The sequence below is a fragment of the Heterocephalus glaber genome, unplaced genomic scaffold, assembly GCF_053883595.1.
Source record: "Heterocephalus glaber isolate CG9 unplaced genomic scaffold, H.glaber_assembly_v1.0 deba00001606, whole genome shotgun sequence".
Taxonomy (NCBI): Eukaryota; Metazoa; Chordata; class Mammalia; order Rodentia; family Bathyergidae; genus Heterocephalus; species Heterocephalus glaber.
The window spans coordinates 41,027,074-41,047,718 of NW_028258377.1; the positions used below are offsets into that span (position 1 = coordinate 41,027,074).

General features: G+C 39.0%; 2 protein-coding genes across 2 annotated transcripts; both read right to left on the reverse strand.

Moving 5' to 3' along the window:
* Positions 1–483: 483 nt before the first annotated feature.
* Positions 484–1,416, reverse strand: LOC101709660 (olfactory receptor 1f45). The gene has a single exon (XM_087194667.1). The coding sequence runs from the start codon at positions 1,405–1,407 to the stop codon at positions 484–486; it is 924 nt and encodes a 307-aa protein (XP_087050793.1). The 5' UTR covers positions 1,408–1,416.
* A 12,175-nt stretch (positions 1,417–13,591) lies between these two features.
* LOC147823031 (olfactory receptor 1f45-like) lies at positions 13,592–14,549 on the reverse strand. Its single transcript, XM_087194668.1, has one exon. It carries the CDS (start codon positions 14,538–14,540, stop codon positions 13,599–13,601), a length of 942 nt encoding a protein of 313 aa, XP_087050794.1. The 5' UTR covers positions 14,541–14,549; the 3' UTR covers positions 13,592–13,598.
* Between the last annotated feature and the right edge of the window lie 6,096 nt (positions 14,550–20,645).

Consider the following 20,645-nt stretch of genomic DNA (forward strand, 5'->3'; position numbering starts at 1 on the left):
AGGACTTAAGCTTAGGACAGAGGCAGAATGACCTAACATGGCAGTGAAAGTCAGGAACATTGTATTCAACACCTACCGAAGGTATCAGCCAAGGTAAGTTAACCTTTCTGTTCACCATTCACCAGGATAGCTGTGCCACCTCCTCATCTGAGGCCGTAGAGTGCATGTGACTCTGAGGAGAGTCACCTCAAAAGTCTTCTGAAATTCCCAGATTATTGTTGGGGCCACTTATATTAGAGGGTTTCTGGAGTCAGTGAACATCCAAATAGTTCTAGTCCTTGGTTTTTCTTGCCTATAAAATGAACACCTTGGAATCAATGATTTTTATACATGGTGAATTACTGGTCTTATGACTATGAGTACCTGTCAGTCTGAAATTTAAGAGCATGATTATCATCACTTATTGATAACTACAGGAAGAGTCATGTATGAGTTTTCCTCCATGTTTGTAAAAATAATTCTCAATTCTAAAATTCCCCAATGCTAGCATCTGAGAATTAGTTTTCTTAGGGCTCCTTTCATATCCCGATTCCTCAGGCTGTAGATGAAGGGATTGAACAATGGTGTCACCACTGTGAAGATGACAGAGGCCACTGTGTCCTGTAGTGAGTAGGAGGATGAAGGGTGCATATAGACCCCCAGGATAGCCCCATAGAAGAGGGAAACCACAGTGAGGTGGGACCCACACGTGGACAGGGCTTTCCTTATCCCCTGGGCTGAGGGCAACTTCAGCACATTAGAGAAGATGTAGGCGTACGAAAGAACAATGCATGTAAATGGTGTCAGAAATATCACAGCACCCACAGTGAAAACCATCAGGTCATTGATAAAGGTGTCAGAGCAAGAGAGCTTCAGGATAGGGTAGGGGTCACAGAAGAAGTGGCGCACAGTGTTGTGGGAACAAAAGTTGAGTCTGACCATGAGCAGAGTGTGGAGGAGAGCGTGCAGGTTTGTAATGACCCAGGAGACGGCCACCAGGAGGACACAGAGCCTGGGCCTCATGATCATGGTGTAGTGGAGTGGGCGACAGATGGCCACATAGCGGTCACAGGCCATCACACTCAGGAGGAAGCCGTCCATGTTGATGAAGGTGATAAAGAAGTAGATCTGGGTCATGCACTGTGGGTAGGAGATGGACTTGCTCCCCACTACGTGATTCACCAGCACCTTGGGGACTGTGACCGATGAGAAGCAGATGTCCGCACTGGAGAGGTTGGCTATGAAGAAGTACATGGGCGTATGGAGGTGCGGGTCACAGCTGATGGCCAGGATGATGAGCAGGTTCCCGAGGATGGTGAGCAGGTACATGCACAGGAAGAGCCTGCAGAGAGCCTCCTCCTGCTCTGACTCACCCGACAGTCCTAAGAGGAGGAATTCTGTTACCCTGGTCTGATTTTCTCCATCCATACCTGTGAGGAAGATGATATGCCAACATTTGGGCAAAATATCATATAAGTTGGAACATTTTATTCATCGATTGAAAATTAACTAAAATGGAATTGTCTTGTGTAATTTTAAAGTAAATGCTTGGATAATTTCAATAAAATTTAATTATTAATGGCTGTACTTTTATTAACTCCACTCCTATTTTCTCATTAACATGCACAGGCACTTTTTAACACAATATTTAACTTAGTTCAGTAAAAAGTGTATTATATTCTAATTTATAGACGTTTAGAATTGGGATAATTGGGTGATTTCCTCATATTTATAGAACCAATCAAAGTTACAGTATCAAGCTAGGCGAAGTTCTTTTTTCTTTGCACTGTATTTTAATTAGCGACCATTTCTTGAAACCTTAAGCAACTGACTAACTCTTTTTAAGTCTGCAGATTTTGTCTGTGACTCTTTTATATTTTCAGAATTTGGAAAATATATGGGCTTTAGTAGACCCACTGGTGATTTGTCTGCAACCTTTCAGCGGCCCTCATGATGCACCCACCACAGCTCACGGCTGTTGGGTCTCCTGACTTCAGCTTGCTGCCCTTTTGCTGGACGCAGTGTTCTGCCTCTTTTCTGCTGGCCAGAAGATGACGGCAGATGACTATTGCATCTGCTTTCTTTCTCCAGTGAAGGAAAGAGATTTTCTGATAAAGAGCAAATGCGTGTGGTACACGCAAAACACAGCCCCAGGACTAAGAAACCATCAGTAGGGGGTCAAGTAAAATATGATGAATGCTGCGCCCTGGGAAAAAGTCATGGTATTTAAGCCAGAGTGAGAGCAGTTGCATTCCTGGGAGAGCAATGGCCTGTGGCAAAGCCCAGGGAGAGACACAGCATGGGCTTTGTGAAGTGTCCTGACACCTCTGGCAGACAGTAACGCAGGGAGTACTTGAGGAGACTGTAGCGTATGCATTTTATGGGGACAGCTGAGTTGACTACCACCACAAGAGTTAAACTACTGCAACTAAGGGAAATTGCTGAGATTTGAAATTATTTTATATCTAATTTAACTCCCAGAACCAAAGGATGTAGGATAGTACTAGAAAAAGCTGCACATTTTCCTGACTGAGCCTGGTTAACATGTACCCAGATGTTGAGGGGTGAAGGAGAGATGGAGACATATGTCCCCAAGAGAAGACAGTGCCTTGACCACTAGATCGCAGTACTCTGATCTTTGGAACAGATTGTTTCATATTAGCAGAAGCAGAGAGAAAGCAGGTAATAGGATGCCAAGGGGGATCTGTCCCATTGCGTTGCAACTGTGGAGCCAAATATTGAGAACACAAAGCTGAAATTATCCTACCACTGTATGGTGGTAGGTCATGCACTGAGCTCTTATTACTCTGACTGAAAATGCATCAGACATACTCCAAACATAATTCACCCTTCCCTGCTGTTTCCCCTTAGAAAGCAACATAACATTTAGTCTGTATGACTTCTGTATGTTGATGTTTACTTTCCATTGTCAGTCTCTTGTGAGGCGTTCTACTATGTGACTGTGACTGAGACATCTGCCATAGCTGCATCATTGAATATTTATCTCTGCACCCTAAAATTAAGGGTACTTAGTCCCTGGACACCCTCTCAAGTCACTTTCCCTCCATGGAGCTCAGACTGGCGTCTGAGTAGCCACCATCTTAGCTACCTTTATTATGCAGTCCCAGACCAACATGGATAAACATGGGGTATCGGCTGGCTCCCACAGTGGACCTTAGGGGTAGAGTAGGAGTCCTGTGTGTCTGGCAGAGGAATCTCCCTTTTGGGGTGACGGGAATTAGACTCTTGGCTCTGAGCTTCTGGTTAAGCTTCTCAGGAGCCTGTACTCAGTGGTTCTAGCACCAGTTGCTCTAGTAGTCTCCTTGCTTATGCACTGCTAAGCTTTCTGTTTTCCTCCTCAGAATGTACTTGCTCTGCTCTGCAGGGAACAGCACACCCTGAGTAAGGAAAGGCTTGCCCATGTCAGATGAGAGATGTTTCCGCTTGCGCCTGGTGAGACATAGAGGAACTCAGGAGGCCTGTTTCTCCAGACACTGGTGTGTGTGCTGTGCCCTGCGAATCAGGCTGTGCTGGGGGGCGCTCTGGCCTCACGGGCTTTCCCAGCCCTCTTACCTGCTGCTCTGCCACTGTCAGAGCTTCCTCAGAGTCTGGGTTTCTGCGGGTTGCATGCTGGAGCCCGAATGATGCAAATTCACAGCTGCAGCTGAATCAGCGAGGCTCTCTGGTGAGGCTTGGGAGATTGGGAACAAATACATAAACCCTCCCTCCTTGGAGGTTGGGATTTCCAGGAGGATTGTTTGCAAGTTGAAGAGCCCCTGGGATTGATTCCCTAGACGTCCTCACGGGGGACGCTCACTGTTTGTATTCTGTCTAGGTATGGAAAACAGTTTTTGTGTAAATACTTGCTCTTCCTTTTGCTTATTCTGTTCTCCTTCTCTGAGAAATCAAGAAAAAGACTGATACTTAGGAATCACAAAATGCATTTTGCATAAAAAGATTTTGTCAGTTGATTAACTGTATGAAAAATGTAGTAAGCACAAAACAAAAAGTAAAATGTTTAAAAGTACTAGAAGAATTTTAATAAACCTATATTGTTACTGGAACACTTTTGAATACATTTTTTTAGCACTTAACCACTCTAGTAGTCCAAAATAAATGATGATAACCAGGGATTTGAATTTCTAGATAAAAAATACAACCTAAAACTTTTAACCAAATATACATATATATGATTATACACATATACTCACAGCTGTACGATTTTATATATGATTTTGTATATATGTTAATCTCAAGATATATTAACTAATATTGAATGCCTTCCTGGTTATTATGAAGTCCTGTGAAATTCCTTGAAATAGACACTTTATACACCACATTCGCTGGTCATAAAATAATGAAATTAGAACCCAACAATAATGTAGAAATAAGAAAAGATAGTTTTGTTAGATTTTAAGTGTTTAAATATCCATTATGCACCGTAAAAATCATCCATCTTAGTGTATAGTTTCATCAATGTTGACAAATGTCTTCAGTATTGTAACCATCACAAACAAGGTATTAAACAGTTCAACTACCTGCAGAGAATTTCCCTACGCCCTTTGTAGCTAACCACTACCCGAACTGCAGCCTCTAGCAATCATTATCTGTACACCAATAGTGTGCTCATTTTTATTGCTGAGTAGTATCTAAAAACTTTGAGGCACCAACGTTTGTTAATTCATCAATCAGCTTAGGGACATTGAGGCTATCTCCAGATTGATGTGATTACATCTATGAACGTAACTTGCTATTTTACTTTGATACAAATGTAGAGTGGGATTGATGGGTCCCATACGTAACAGTGGGTTTGATGGGTACATTGAATGGACTGAATGTTTGTTTACCCCGCTAAATTCCTATGTTGAAGCCATAAACCTCACTATGGCTATATTCTGAGACAGGGACCTTAAAGAATTAATTAAGATTAAAGAAAGTTATAAGGATAGAGACCAGAGTGTTCTCTCTCTCTCTCTCTCTCTCTCTCTCTCTCTCTCTGTCCTTCAGCACAGGCATGGAAAAGAGCCCTCAGCACAAACAGAATTGATCAGAACCTTGACTCTGAGCTTCCAGCCTCCTTCAGCATGAGAAAATACATTTCTGTTGTTTACACCGTGCACTCCATGGTGTTATGTTGTGGCAGCCTAAGCTGACTAACATGGTAAGTGTATTTTTAACTTCATAAGCTAAAGCAGCCCCATTTTCTTTCCATTTTGTATTTTTCTCCAGAAGTTTCTATTTCTCAGAACACTATTTCCAGTTCCTAAAAAGCCATCTATACTGGTATGTGCTTGCTGTGGTTTCTGTATGATGTCCTCCAAGAGCCTCGTACTCTCAGAAGCAGGTTTGTGGAAGGCCATTGGATTGTGGGGAGCTTGGGGGCAGTGTTAAGAGGTGGGGCCTGGTTGGAGGCGGCCATCAGTGCCTGGCCTGGAAGTGTGTACCTCTTTTTCCAGCTCCTCCTCTCTCTGCTTCCTGGTTGCCAAGATGTGAGCAGATTTCCTCTGCCGTGCCCTCTGCCCTGCTGTCACACCCTTGGGGCCTGTGAATCAGGGATAGAGTAACCCCCTTCTTCTCCTTTAAATTATAGATGTAGGGTGTTTTGTCCCAGCCACAAGGAAAGTGACTGAGACAGTAGTGTTTTTTCTTTATGGTTTTAATTTGTATTTCTGAAGATTAATGAAGTTGGGCACATTTTCATGGGGTTACTTTGCATCCATATGTCTTCTATCTTTTACTCTGGTGTAAAGTTGGATTGTTTTCTTATCTCCAAATTTTGAGATTTCTTCATGTATTCTGATTACTAAGTATTGATCAGATATAAATATTTCTCATTTGTAAATAATTTCTCATTTGTTACTTGCCTTTTCATTTTCTTAACAGTATCTTTGAAGGAAAAACATTTAATTTTACTGAATTCTAATTTGTGTATTAAAATATTTGTGGATCAAGCTTTCATTGTTGTATATACAAAATCTTTGCTTACCCCAAGACCACAAAAATTTATTCCTATGTGTTTTCATGGAAATGTTTAATTTTCTGTTTTCCATTCATGTCTTTGATCCTTTTCCAGTTAACTTTGTATATGGTGTGAGGTAAGGATCTGTTTAAGTTTTTAATATTTCTATTTAATTATCATTACTATTTATTAAAAGATCATCTTTCGTGAATTTCTTTGAGTCTTTTATCTCAAATCCATTTACCATTTATGAGTATTTTGTTCCATTAATACATGTGTCTCTGGATTAGTCAAAACTATTATAATTTTATAGTAACCTGGTAATCAGCTTTGCTCCTTTTTTGGAATTGTTTTGGTACTCTAGCTCATCTGTTTTTCTATATAAATATTAAAATCAGCTTGTCAATTTCTGAGAAAATTGCCTTCAAGTCTTTTGATTTGGCTTATGATAAATATATTTTCAAGCCAATTGTTTTCCTACTAATAATGAATCTTTCAATCTTTAAAGACTGTATATCTGTCTACTTAACTATGTCTTCTTTCAAAAATGGTTTGTATTTTCAGCATGAAGATTTTATACACATTTTGTTAGATTTCATAATTTTGCATATTCTTTTAAAAATTACGTTTTTTCCAATTGTTCCTTACTAGTATTAAAAAATGATTGATCTTTGAATGTTGAACTTACATCTTGTCACCTTACTTTGAATTCTAGCAGTTTTGGAGGTTTTCTTTGTGAGAGTTTTTGTTTTCTCTTGTGTTTTTTGTTTGCTTTTGTTGCTGTTTTTACGTACCTCGGAACTTTCTAGTCACGTCACCTACAAATAGGGTTAGGTTTATTTAACTTTTTTCTTTTTAAATCTATATATCTTTTTTTTCTCGTCTCATTTTACTGGTTGAAATTTCTAGTACAGTGTTGAATATGAGTGGTGAAATGTACACATCTGCCTTCCTCCAACTTTGAAGCGGGGAAGCATTTAGTCTTTCACCATTAAAGATTACGCTTGCTCCAGGTTTTTTGTAAATATCCATCATCAGTTGAAGCCCTTTCCTTTGTTTTGAAATTTGCTGAGAATTTTTACAGTAATTAATTTTTAATTTTGTTCAAGTCTTTTTGCATCAATTAGTGTGATCATATTGTTTTTATTCAGTAGTCTAAATTGACTGGCAATTAAATTGATTGGTCTGTGGCATCCTTTCTTGTAATATATTTGTCAGGTTTTGGCATTAGGATTCTACTGGCCTCATAAATGAATGGAAGGTGTTCTAATGCTCCTGTGTGTTCTTGGACAGTTTCTGTAACATCAGTATTATTTAATTAAATGATTTGTAGAATTCGTCAGTCAAATCATCTGGGCCTGGGGTTTTGTTTCAGTTTTCTGATTAAAAAAAGGGTTATTTTTCTGAAATTTGTCCTATTCATGTAAATTGCCAAATCTCTTGTAAAACCGCTTGTAATATTTCTTAATTTCCTTTTTAATGTCTCCAGGAGCTACAGTTATAATATCTCTATAATTCTTGATATAATGTTCTCTCTCTCTCTCTCCTGATTACTCGTGGGCTAAAACTTAATAGTATGTAACAGAGCTTACTTTTACCCTTATTTTCTCTATTGTTTTCTTGTTTTATATTTTACTGATTTTTATCTTCAATCTTATTGTTTATTTCTTTCAATATTCTTTTTTTTTTTTTTTTTTTTGGTAAGAGGGATCGAACTCCGTCCTTGCACTTGTGCAGCAGGCGGTGAAACCACTGAGCTAAATCCCCAGCCCTCTTTCAATATTCTTTGGATATGTTTTGTTTTCTTGCTTTCTTCTATCTTTTCCAGTTGGAGAATTAAAAATTGACTTGAAACTTTTTGATCTTTTTTATTAACAGAATTATTTCAAGTGACAAATTTCCTTCTAAACGTGCCACAGATTTCAATATAGTTTATTTCATCATCATTCAATTTAAAATATTTACCAATATCCGTTGTAATTTTGCATTTGATTCAATCCATTTGCATTTAATGTGATTACTGATCAAGAAGAAATTACTTCTCCTCTTAGATACTTGTTTTTTGCATGTCTTATAGAAGTTTCATTCCCCCGGTGCTTTTGTAACATACTATTTTGATTTATTTCTTATCTATCTATCTATCTATCTATCAATCAAAACAGGGTCTTACTATGTAGTTCAGGCTGGCCTTGAACTCTCTGTGTACCCCAGGCTGGCCTCACGCTTCTGCGATCCTGCCTCAGCCACCCAAGTGCTGAGATTACAGGTGTGCACCACCATGCCTGGCCTTTTTCTGTATATTTTAAAGTTATGTTTAGTGATTACCTTGAATGTTACAATTACACCCTAAACTTAAAACAAACTGGTTTGAATAAGCCCAATTTAAGTTTCAAACACACTCTCTTTCTGTACATCCATTACTTATTTTTATGTTCTTCTTATTATAGAATACATCTTTATACATTTTGTGCCCATTAACATACATTTATAAGTATTTCCTTGAACATTTTCCTTTTCAATCATATGGATAAAAAAGAATGAAGTACCAAGTATTACAACCCTACTTACCTATGTAGTTACATTACCAGGATTCTTTACTTCTGCTTACAACTTAGTTTCTCTCTAGTGTCCTCCCATTTTAGCCCGAAGCACTCCCTTTAGAATTTTTTTGTAAGGCATGTCTATTCATAAAATTCCTCACCATTTAGAAATGTCTTAATTTTTCCCTTATTCTTGAAGGATAGTTTTTCCAGGTGTAAAATTCTTGGTTAATGAGTTTTTATTTTCTCCTTTGAGCATTTTAAGTATTTCTGCACACTATGTTCTGGCCCCAAGATTTCCAATGAAAACTCAGCTATTAATGTGATTAGGATCCATGTGTGCAAAATTTCTGCTTTGTGTTTGTTTTTTCATATCCAAACTAGACTATATCTTGATGAGAATTTCTTTGAATTTACACTGCTTGGGATTCATTGAGCTTCTAGGATTCATGTCTTTCATGATTTGACGTTTTTCACACCTTATTTCTTCAAATATTCTTTCTGTTCCCTTCTTTTTCTGATAGTCCTGTGATGCATTGATCCCTTTGAACGCTTGCTGGAGACCCAGTTTCCTCAACTATTTTCTTTTTTCCTGTCTGCTGCTCATACTGGGTAATTGCAACTGTCTTGTCACAAGTTTGCTGATCTTCTTTTTCCCACCTGCTCAAATCTGCCATTGAACTTCTCTAGTGAATTTTTAATTTCAGTTATTCTGCTGCTCAACTCCATAATTTGTTTGAATTTTTTTCAATTATTTGTATTTGTTTACTGATTTTCTTATTTTATTCACACATCATCTTTATGACTTTTTTAGTTCTCTCTCCATGGTTTTCTTCAGCTCATAAGCATGTTTAAGATAGGTGACTTAACATCTTTGACTAGTAATTCAAATGTCTGGAATTCCTCAGGAATGGTTTCTTGTAATTTTTTTTTTCTGTGAATTTTGCATATTTTCCTTTTGGTGTATAATTTGAATTTTTTGTTAAGAACTGTCACCTGAGTATTATGTTTTGTTAACCCTAGAAACCTGATCCTTCTTATTTTCATGCAAAATATGTATTTTTTCACACAAAATATATTTCTGCTTGCTTTGGGATTAAGCTGTCCATTTGACTTTTCCAAACCTTTTGGCAGAGGGTGTGCTCCTTATTATGTGTGGTCACTGATGCTTCTGCTCCGGCATCCCCTCTGTTAGCCGACGCCTCAACAAAGATTCCCTTCGGCTTCAAAGAGGGATCTGAGGGGGAGGGGAACATTGCTGTTTCTTTCGATCTCTTGATGAAGGCCACTGGAGGAAGCCACTGCAGCCCAGAAGGCAGAGAGTAGGCATCTATTCCGTTTCTTTAGGGAGCCACTAGTCCAGCTGAAACATGCACCTCAAAACTGTGGTACGACAATATCCTGGGGCCCTCTATGGCCCCAGCCAGCCACTCTAGGAATGTGGGCCATGACAGCCACAGACACAGGGATGCTGAACAATGAGGCGAGAAGGAAGTTCATGCAGAGTACCCTCTAAGCAAAGGTCTGCAGCATATTCCTACATCACCTACTTGCTGGCTATTATAATTGTCTGGGCAAGGTCCACAGCTCCACGTAGTTAATTATGATCATTTTCTGCTTTACTGGCTGTTTGAGGCAAAGTAAGAACCCCTGGAGACCCTGCTGCACCATTTTCCCTTTGGGTCAGGGTCTGGACTTTGTATCCTGATCTACTGAACATTTGGCTCTTCACCAGTTTGATTACCAGAATTTTGTATTATGTGTTTAAATCTGAATTTAAAAATTTATTCCTATAAAATATTAATACCAACCTCTATGACTTCAGATAAAAAATTGGTGTTTTCATTGCTAATAGGTTTTAAGCAACACAGCTGCATGTTTCAGTTGATCTGGCGCTCCCTGACAAAATGGTTTCACAGAAGACTATTGAGAAAACTGATTGCTGTATGAGCAGGTAATATATTCCCTTGAAAATGCATATACGTGTCTTACAGTTCCCTATAGATATTTCACATTTATTGTTAAACTCATTCTTATGTATGTATATTTTGTGTTCCTATTATGAATGGGATTTCTTTTACCATTCTATCTTGTAATTGGTTATTCTTCACATACATGAATGCTATTGATTACCCTTTGTTAATTTTATGTTCTGTTAATTTACTGAATTCTTTCATTTATTTGATTTAGTTTTACCATAAATTTTCAAAGACTTTCCAAATGTACCACCATATGTAGATATAAAGATTTTTAGGTTCCTTATTTTCTAGTTCCGTTTGTCTAATTAGATTGTCTTATACATTAGCTCTATTACTAAGTAGTAATTAAGGTAATGGGTATCCTCATCTTCTTGCCAAGATTAGAGGAAAAGTCTTTAGGCTCTCCTCACTAAGTGAAATTTTGGATTTAAAATTGAATTATGTGTACTTTAAAATGTTAAGTAAATCCAATAAATTGTTGTTGCTTTGTGTTCTTTAATCAGGAATGGTTGAAATCCCTTTCTAGCCATCATGCAGATAACCAGATAGTATTTTTCTTTATATATTAATATGGTGAATCATTATAATGAATTTCCTAATAGTGAACCACTCTCACATCCCTAGTATAAATCTAATTTGTTTATGAAGTGTTTTCTAAGGTCACACTTTTTGCAGAGATCATAGTGCGGGGAAAGAAGGAAGAAGAGAGTTTGAAGTTGGAATTTACCAAACTTAGCCCAATTAATCATAGAAAGCTTAGACAAGCCAGTGTTTGTGCAGAATTTTACAACTTATCAAGTTACTGTCTGACTGACACAGCATCAGGCTGAGGCTTTTTGTCCAGCTGTGCTTATGCTTTATGTGTGATGATTCTGAACATCAGAAACTGGCCACCAGCCACGCAAGTAACTTGTCATGAGAATAATGTGAATTGGAACTTTAGAGAGCAGTATCGCAATTTAAAGTAGAAGCGAACGTTTTTCTTTTCCTTTTCCGCTCTCCTCTCCCCATTGTTCCCCTTCCCTCTTCTTCCTCTCCCCTCCTCCTCCCTCTCCTGCTCCTTCCTCTCCTTCTTCATCATCCTCCCCTTTCTTTCTGGAAGGAAAATTTCCCAAAATGAAAAAATGAAGCAACCAGCCTACTAGGGAATGTGGAAGAAGTGACTATATCCAACTGTGCTATAAATATCCTGAAATTCTGACAGAGAATATACGAGCCATTTGGGTCACTAATATAGAATAGGAATAGGATTTTTAAATTTTTTCATAATTATTATTTTTCTTAATGAACTTTGACATTAGTTGGAATCTAGTTTCAAAAATGTATCTTTGGAAAGTTGGTACAATTTGTACCAAATTTATAGATGAATTCTACAAGGGTTTATGTCTTTATATATAAAGACTTTTAATCCAAGAACATAAAGTGACATTTTATTTATTCAAATTTTCTTTAAGGTACATCTACTGTGATTGGTATCTTATGGCATAGGTGGTGCAGGCTACATTTTCATTTATTGGAGTATACAAAATGAAAGTATTTTTTAGGTGGAGGTACAGTTTACACACAAGTTTGCACTCTCTGCTGCATGTCATGGGAGTTCTGACACATGTAGATGGTGATGCCCCATGATAATCAAGCCTGCAAACAGTTCCTCTCTCCATGAGAGTCCCTCAGCCCCCTTTCCATCAACCTCTCCCTCTGGGCCAGCTAGTGGCAGGTTTCCAACATTCTTTCCATTAGTTATACTGTGAGATGGGAGGAATGAACTTGACTTCAATACTTAGTGAACTGAAGTTGAACTTTCTCTCCCTAAGTTCAGTGTGGCTCTCTCTAAATTGTGGCTAGCTCTGGGTTAAAGGACTGTGGGGAACACACAGAGGTGCATCTTGGGAGTGCTAGGGATGAGACATGGTCAGTCACGATGGAGGTCATTTGTTAACTGACTTTAGAAGGCAAATATCCCAAGCCAACAGCCTTTGGTAAACAGCAAGGCAGATCCCTGTATGACGTTCTTTAATTCGTAATGAGTTCAGGTTGTCTAAAGGACTCAAGATTAGTTACCTATGACCTCGATGATTAATCCAAGACCAACATAGTGCCTGACACACAGCAAACCCAGAAAACATACTTGTTTCTTGAGTAACTATCAACTTGGTTGTAAACAGGAACCAAGGACATCCTCCTCCAGAGCCATTCATGCACCCACCTAAGAAGCTCTCCGTGGGGCTCTGGAGTGCAGCCTTGGGGACACATTCTCCTTTCTGTCTTCATAGCTTCTCAGAACATCAGAAATGAAGGAACAGATGGTCCTCCACAGTGAGCAGTTCACCTACTTGAGCCTTCTTCAGAAACATGTGTGTGTGTGTATATATATATATACCCTTTCACCTCGTCGGTGCCCAGGGATGCACAAAACACATTTGTCTCTCTACTCAGCTCATGCATCCTATCCAATGTACTTTTTGTTCATGTCTCAAACAACTCTTAGATACCTATGGCGAAACATGATGAGGACCACTCCGGCCCCAATCGTTAGTAATTGTATGAACTGGACAAGTTAACCTCTGTATGACACAATTTCCTCAGCCTGTAAAAGGGGAATATTTTTACTATCATCTGATGAAGTTCCGTGAGAGTTAAGTAGGATAATGCAGAGATGGTCCTTAGCATATTGAAGTAGTTGATCAGTTCCAGCATATATTACGTTCAATGCTACAGACAATAAGATCATCGATTGCAGTGAAATCGGTGTCACTTCGGTTGTCAAATGTGGCTCTAGTTGACATAGGCGATCCCAGACACACTGTGGTGACTGGCAAGTTAGAGTGTTTCTGGACCCAGCCTTAAAAATATATTCAAGTGTCACATGGGGTTAGCAAGACTAATTCACCTGGGTCTCAATATGCTTTTATCTGTATAGATAGAATAAGCCCCTAGTGTAGGAAGTAAATATAGGATTATGCCCTAATATAGGTAATAAATTTATGATTTTCTGACTTATGAGCACTTATCAGTCTCCAATTTAAGAACAGGATCAAGATCACATATCACTAGTTAGAGCAACAGTAACAGATGAGTTATACGCCTCTCTCAGCCTCAGTTTCTCTGTTCTTAGTCCTCTTGTTCCAAATTTTTGTAACTCTAAAATCTTGACAAATCTAGTCTCCTAATAATTAGTTTCTTAAGAACTCCTTTCATGTCCTGATTCCTCAGGCTGTAGATGAAGGGGTTGAACAATGGCGTCACCACTGTGAAGATGACAGAGGCCACTGTGTCCTGTAGTGAGTAGGAGGATGAAGGGTGCATATAGACCCCCAGGATTGACCCATAGAAGAGGGAAACCACAGTGAGGTGGGACCCACACGTGGACAGGGCTTTCCTTGTCCCCTGCAAAGATGGAAATTTTAGGACATTAGAGAAGATATAGAAATATGAAACAATGATACAAGTAAATGGTGTAATAGATGTCAGTCCACCCACAGTGAAGGCCATGAGGGCATTGATAGAGGTGTCAGAGCAAGAGAGCTTCAGGATAGGGTAGGGGTCACAGAAGAAGTGACTTACACTGTTGTGGGAACAAAAGTTGAGTCTGACCATGAGCAGAGTGTGGAGGAGAGCGTGCAGGTTTGTAATGACCCAGGAGACGGCCACCAGGAGGACACAGAGCCTGGGCCTCATGATCATGGTGTAGTGGAGTGGGCGACAGATGGCCACATAGCGGTCATAGGCCATCACACTCAGGAGGAAGCCGTCCATGTTGATGAAGGTGATGAAGAAGTAGATCTGGGTCATGCACTGTGGGTAGGAGATGGACTTGCTCCCCACTACGTGATTCACCAGCACCTTGGGGACTGTGACCGATGAGAAGCAGATGTCCACACTGGAGAGGTTGGCTATGAAGAAGTACATGGGCGTATGGAGGTGCGGGTCACAGCTGATGGCCAGGATGATGAGCAGGTTCCCGAGGATGGTGAGCAGGTACATGCACAGGAAGAGCCCGCAGAGAGCCTCCTCCTGCTCCTGCCTCCCAGAGAGTCCCAAGAGAAGGAATTCTGGGACTGTAGTGTGGTTGTCCCCATTCATGTCTGTGGCAAACAAAGTGTCCTCATACAGTGCAGTCATATGTCAACATTTGAGCAAAAGCATTATATAGTTTAGAACAGTTTACTCTGTAGAGAATTAGCTAACATTGAATTATTTGATTGTATAATTTTATAGAAAAAGCCTGGTTAATTTCAACACGAAGAGGCCTGGATCCTGGGGTAGAGGATAGGGAAAACTCTGGGGAGATAGGTTATAGGATGGACCTGTTATGGAGATAGTGGGATAAATGCCACCATGAGAGTTAAATTAGTGAAATTAAGGGGAAAGTGCTGAGATGTGAAATCATTTTAATCGGGATGAACTCCCAGGACCAACGTAGGTAGAGGAGTACTGGGAAAAAGCTAGAAGATGCTCCTGATAGATCACGGTTACTGTGGACCTTAGAGATGACTGGCGAGGGAGCAGGTGGTAAGGTAAACTCTACAACACAACTAAGAGAGCATCCCGAGCAGCAGGTGTTAATGTTCTGGACTTCAGGACGGATCGTTTCCCGTAGCACAGCCAAAAAGAAAGATGTCAGGAGTGACTTTTTTTCTACTATACTGAAATTGCTCCTAAGACCCAATACTGAGAATATCAATGTCAAATTATCCTACACTACCTTGTTAGAACGTCTACTGCTGGCACTGGATGGGGATTTGCTGGAAACAATATTACCATTTCTTGGTTTAAATACCAGCAAGTTCTGCTTCTGCAGGAAATCAGGACATCACAGTAGGTAATGCGCTTAATTCTTATTACTCTCAGTATTGGTTAATCATCCTCTGAAATACAATTCGTCTTTCCCTGTAGCTTCCTTATGGGGAGAGAGTGGCCCTGCTGGTCTTTTTGGCGATAACAGGTTGTATTTTTTTTTTTTTTTTTTTGGTACTGGGGATCGAACTGGGGTCCTTGCGCTTGCGAGGCAGGCGGCAGAGCCACTGAGCTAAACCCCGGCCCCAGTTTGTATAATTTAAGATGTTGATGTCTGCTTTCAGGCACCAATTTCTGAGTCACACTGGTTTGTCTGTGTGTGAGCATCGCGGGCGGAGTTTGTTCTCCTGAACCGTAAACACAGGCTGCTTCCTCTCTGAACTCCACTCTCAGTCAACTCCCCTCTCTGGGACTCACAATAAGGTCCAAGGAGCGGCACACTGAAACATCTATTAGGGGATTACAGACCCGGGGTGGACCCTGGGAAAGCAGGGACATCGAGCAGAGATCAGGAGCAGAGCAGGAGGGTCCTGGTGTCCGGCAGACCACCAAGGGAAGGATGAAATGGCACTCTTGCCTCTGAGCTTCTGCCGAGCTCATTAGTAACCTCCAGTCACAGTTCCTAGTCCTATTAGCCCTAGTTTTGGACTTCATTTCTCAATCTTTCCTTTTCCTTTGCCTTCCTGCGAAAGCCAGTCATCTGTTGTGCAGTGGCAAGTGCCCCCCGGCAGGGCAAGGCTCGTACACTCAGACCAAATGTCCATACCTGGGTCTTTGCGAGTCTGGCTGCTCTTGCAGGTGGCTCCGCCTCGCCTGCCTACCGAGCCCTTCTGACCTGGCCTCTCTGTCTCTGTCAGGAAATCCCCATCTCTGCAGGCTTGTGCTGGGCCTCGGACGAAGGGAAATTCACAGCTGCAGCTGAGGAGAACGGGGCCTTTTCTCATGGAGGGGAGCGCTTAGATAATGAGGCCCGTGGCTCCCCTGGGGCAGGTTGGGATGATTGGGAACAAATAAGCAGAGCTTCCGTTCCTGGAGATCAGTGTGTCCGTGAGGATTGTTGCCAGGTTGGGGAAGCCTTAGGGTGGTTTCCTGGAAGTCCTCATTAGGGACACAGTTTAAGTGGTTTTTGCCTGTATTCTGTCTGGACACAGAAAATAGGATTGTTAGAAACTCCGTTCTTGTGAAAATACTCGTGCCACAATCCTGAATATTCAACTTCTCTTTTCTTAGTTTATGTATCATACACAAAACTAGTTTACTAATTTGTAAAGTGCATGAAAAATATAATGGCCACAAAAGGAAAATTTGAAAACTCTTAGAAATATTAGAAGAATTTCAATAAATCTATGTTTTTACTGAAATTCTCCAGTCTTATGCATTTCTCCAATCTTGATCATTCTAATCACTCTTAATCACTTATTAGTCATCCAAAATAAATAGTGATAATCAGAGACTTGAGTACTCAATTAAAAGTAATTAAAATTAATTAATATTGCAAATGTACATGTCCACAAATACACCCATAATTGTACGGGTAAAGGATATGTATATGTGTATAAATGTTTATATATATATATTTTTTCTTAAGCCCAGGGCATATTGAGTAATATTAAACATCTTAATTGTTATAATAATATCCTTTAAAATGCCCTGGATTATGGGCTATATAGACTTTAGTTTTTGGTCATATAGTAGTAAAATTAGAACCCAAAAAATACAACATAGAAAAAAATAAGCATAGTTTTTGTTAGATTTTTAAATTTTTAAGATGTATTATATAGTAAATATGTAGATCTATAGTAAAAATCATCCTTCTTAGTGTATAGTTCTACACTGTAGAATTATATATCCTTTAGATGTATACCCTGTGGAACTGTATCATCCTTCTTAGTGTATAGTTCTGTGAATTTTGACAAATGTGTCCAGTATTGTAACCTGCATCCTAATCAAGATATCAAGCAGCTCAATAACAGAGGAAAAGTTGTGGAAGACAAAGCAAGCCTGAAAGAGAGCCTGGGACAGAAAAAGAAGCCCTCAGAATTTTGGTCTTGGAGTTCCAGCCTCTAGAAATGTGAGAAAATAAATTTTTGTGGTTTAAGTCTTTCATTCTATGGTGTTTTGTTATGGCAGCCTGCACTGACTAATACAGTAAGTATATATATAAATATATTTTAATTTTTTCCCCATTAACTTTATTGGTACATTTTAGGTATAAAATACAGTTACATTTATCACTGGGGTCTTGTACCATTACATGAGTCTCTTGGTTCTTATTTTTTTCCCCCTTCCCTATTTGCAAAGACCTTGTTTCCATTTTTTTCCTCTTCTCATATTTTTTCCTTTCCCTTTTTTCCCTTCCCCTACCCCTCCCAATTCCCCTGCTCTTTTAGACTTTTTATTCCTGTTACACAATATCAGTTATACATTTTTTAAATTACAATATTAAGATCTAGGAGACATTAGCACAGATTTTACAGAATTTAAAAGGATATAGAAAGCATATTACAAAAATCTTTTTGGAAATAAATTGGACAACTTCTAAGAAGTAACCTAGAAGACAAATTAATGAAACTAATTCTGGAGGAAATATAAAATTTGAATAGCACCTATTAGAGAAAGTATATTCCTAGCTTGAAAACCTACCCATATGACAACAGCAGGCTCATAGACATTTTAACTGATAAATTATATCAAACATTTAAAGCAGGAAAAAGAAGGAACACTTCTCCCCTCATTTTAGGAACTCAACATTGTGCTAATCCTAAAACTGGCTAAAGATAATAGAAGAAAAAAGTATGAACATAGATAGAAATTTGTTTAACAAAAGAAACTCTTAGAAGTCAGATCTGGCAATATGTAGAAAGTTTTATTATAGGGATGGCAGTGTTGGTTCAGCATTGGCAGATCCACCCCCAAAAGTCATCATTTTAACAGAGGAGAGGAGAAAGCCATATGATCTTGTCACTAGTTGGAAAAGGAGTATTGGACTAAATTCTACAGCTGTTCATGGTAAAAGCTATCAGGAGACTAGAAGTAGAACAGAACCTTCTCAACAGATCAAAGACATGTACTCCATACTTCCAACCAAAACTCCTTCTATGAATGGAGACGATACAATGCTTTCTCCCTAAAGTGGGGAACAAGGGCATATATGCCTACTCTTCATCTGTCCATTAGACTTTGAAACAAAGGTCTAAACCAAAATAGTCTGGCAATAAAATGACACAACTAGGATAGGATTGGCATGGCAGAAGCAAAATCTTTATATGTAGATGAAATGATCATCTACAGAGAAAATACTAAGAAATCTCTAGGAGCCCCTAGAACTTGTACTTGAATTTAGCAGGATTAGAAAACACAAGGTATATATAAAAATTCGGGTCTGTGTATACTTGCTATAAATGAAGAACTGGATATTGAAATTTAAAAGTTATGTAGGAGTACAAAGGACCCAGAAAAGCCAAAAACAAAAACAAAAAGTGTTGGAAGATGTTTAGCACCCAATTTTAAGACTTCTTCTAAAGCTACAGTAATCAAGGCAGTGTTGGTGTAAGGAAAGACATATAGATCATTGGAATAAAACAGAGAATCTAGAAATAGAACCACATATATATGGTCCACTGAGTTTTGAAAGATTATTTAACATTAGCATTTTATACAATATAAACTCAATTCAAGAGCCGAGGAAGAGATAGTGTCTTCAGCAAACAGCACTAGAACACCTGGTGTCCATACATAAAAAATTAACCCCAATCCTTTTTTTCCATACATGAAAATAACTTGAAGGGATCTATGAACCTAAATAAGAAAGCCTAAAAGTATAAAACTTGAAGAAGAAATTATAAGGGAAAATATTTATGAATTCAAGGTAGGCAAGAACTACCTAGAATACAAAAGACATGATGTATAAAAGAAAAAAAATTGATAAATGAGATTCCATCAAAATTTAGAACTTTTAATGACATCATTAAAATGAAAAGTAGTCCTTAAACAGAGCATATTTCCAATGCATATAACCTATGACCAGATTATATAAAGAATTCTTAGAGCTCATTAATAGACAACCCAATTAAAATGTAGACATAAGAAGATGATACATAGCCAGTATAGCACAAGGAATGGTGTGCAATTCTAGAATCAGAAAAATACTGATCAGTACAATAATAAGATTGAATTACACACTCATTAGGGAGATGAAGTTAAAAGTTTTAAAAGCCTTGTCATGACTTTTTTGTTGTTGTTGGATTCTCCCCCTTCGCGTTTAATATGTCACGCCCAATGGATTCATTCTGCTGGGTTTCCTGGGGTTGTGATCCTCATTGTCTTTTCCTAGGGTATTGTCTAAAATGTTTTGGAGTGCCAGTTTGGTATTCATGAAGTTCCTGAGGTGCTCTTTATCATGAAAGCATCTTATTTCTCCATCAATTTTGAAAGATAGTTTTGCAGGGTACATCAATCTAGGTTGGAGGCTGTTTTCCTTTAGGGCTTGAAATACATCACTCTAAGCTCTTCTTGCCTTGAGGGTTTGCATTGAGAAGTCTGCTGTGATTCTGGTGGGCTTTCCTTTGTATGTGATTTGTTTCTTTTCTCTCACTGCTTGTAGAATTTTATTCTTCTGTTGGATTTCTGGAATCCTAACTATTATATGCCTATGTGCAGATTTTTTTTTGATCAAGGCTAGCTGGAGTCCTATATGCCTCACTTATCTGTATGTCAAGTTCTTTTCCCCTCCTTGGGAAGTTTTCTGCCATCACTTCTGTGAACAGTTTTTTTATGTCATCTGTACTCTCTCCTCTTTCTTCATTGACTCCAATCAGTCTTATTTTATTCTTTGCATCATCTAGCAGCTGCTGGGTTGATTTCTCATGTTCCCTTACAATTTTAAAGCATTTTTTCTTTTCCTGGTCACTAATTGCAATCTTATCTTCTATATGTGAAATTCTATCCTCACATTGGTTCATTCTGCTGTGCAGACTTTTGATGGAGTTTTTAATCTCTTGGAAATCTGTTTGTATCTGTTTTATGGATTCCATTTGTTTCCTATGTTGGGATTCCATCATGTTCCTCAGATCCTCTATTTTTTTATTTGTGTCCTCTCTAGATTTATTAATCATGTCTTGCACCATGAGCAAAATCTTTGCTGTTATCTGAGTAATTATTTCTGATTTCATTTTTCCCAGATCCTCTTTTGTTGCCAGTTCAGAGAGTCCAGGTGGTTGAGTATCAGAGTGTTCCATCCCGTTTCCCTTTGGGGTTGCTGTAGGTGATCTGGAAGTCTTTTTTGAGGCTTTTTTATGTGTCTTCTCATTTCCACGGCTGGGGGGGGGCTGCTTCTGGCACCCATGCCGCTCACCTTCTCTGCCCTAGGAGCTTGGGATGGCAGCGAGGGAA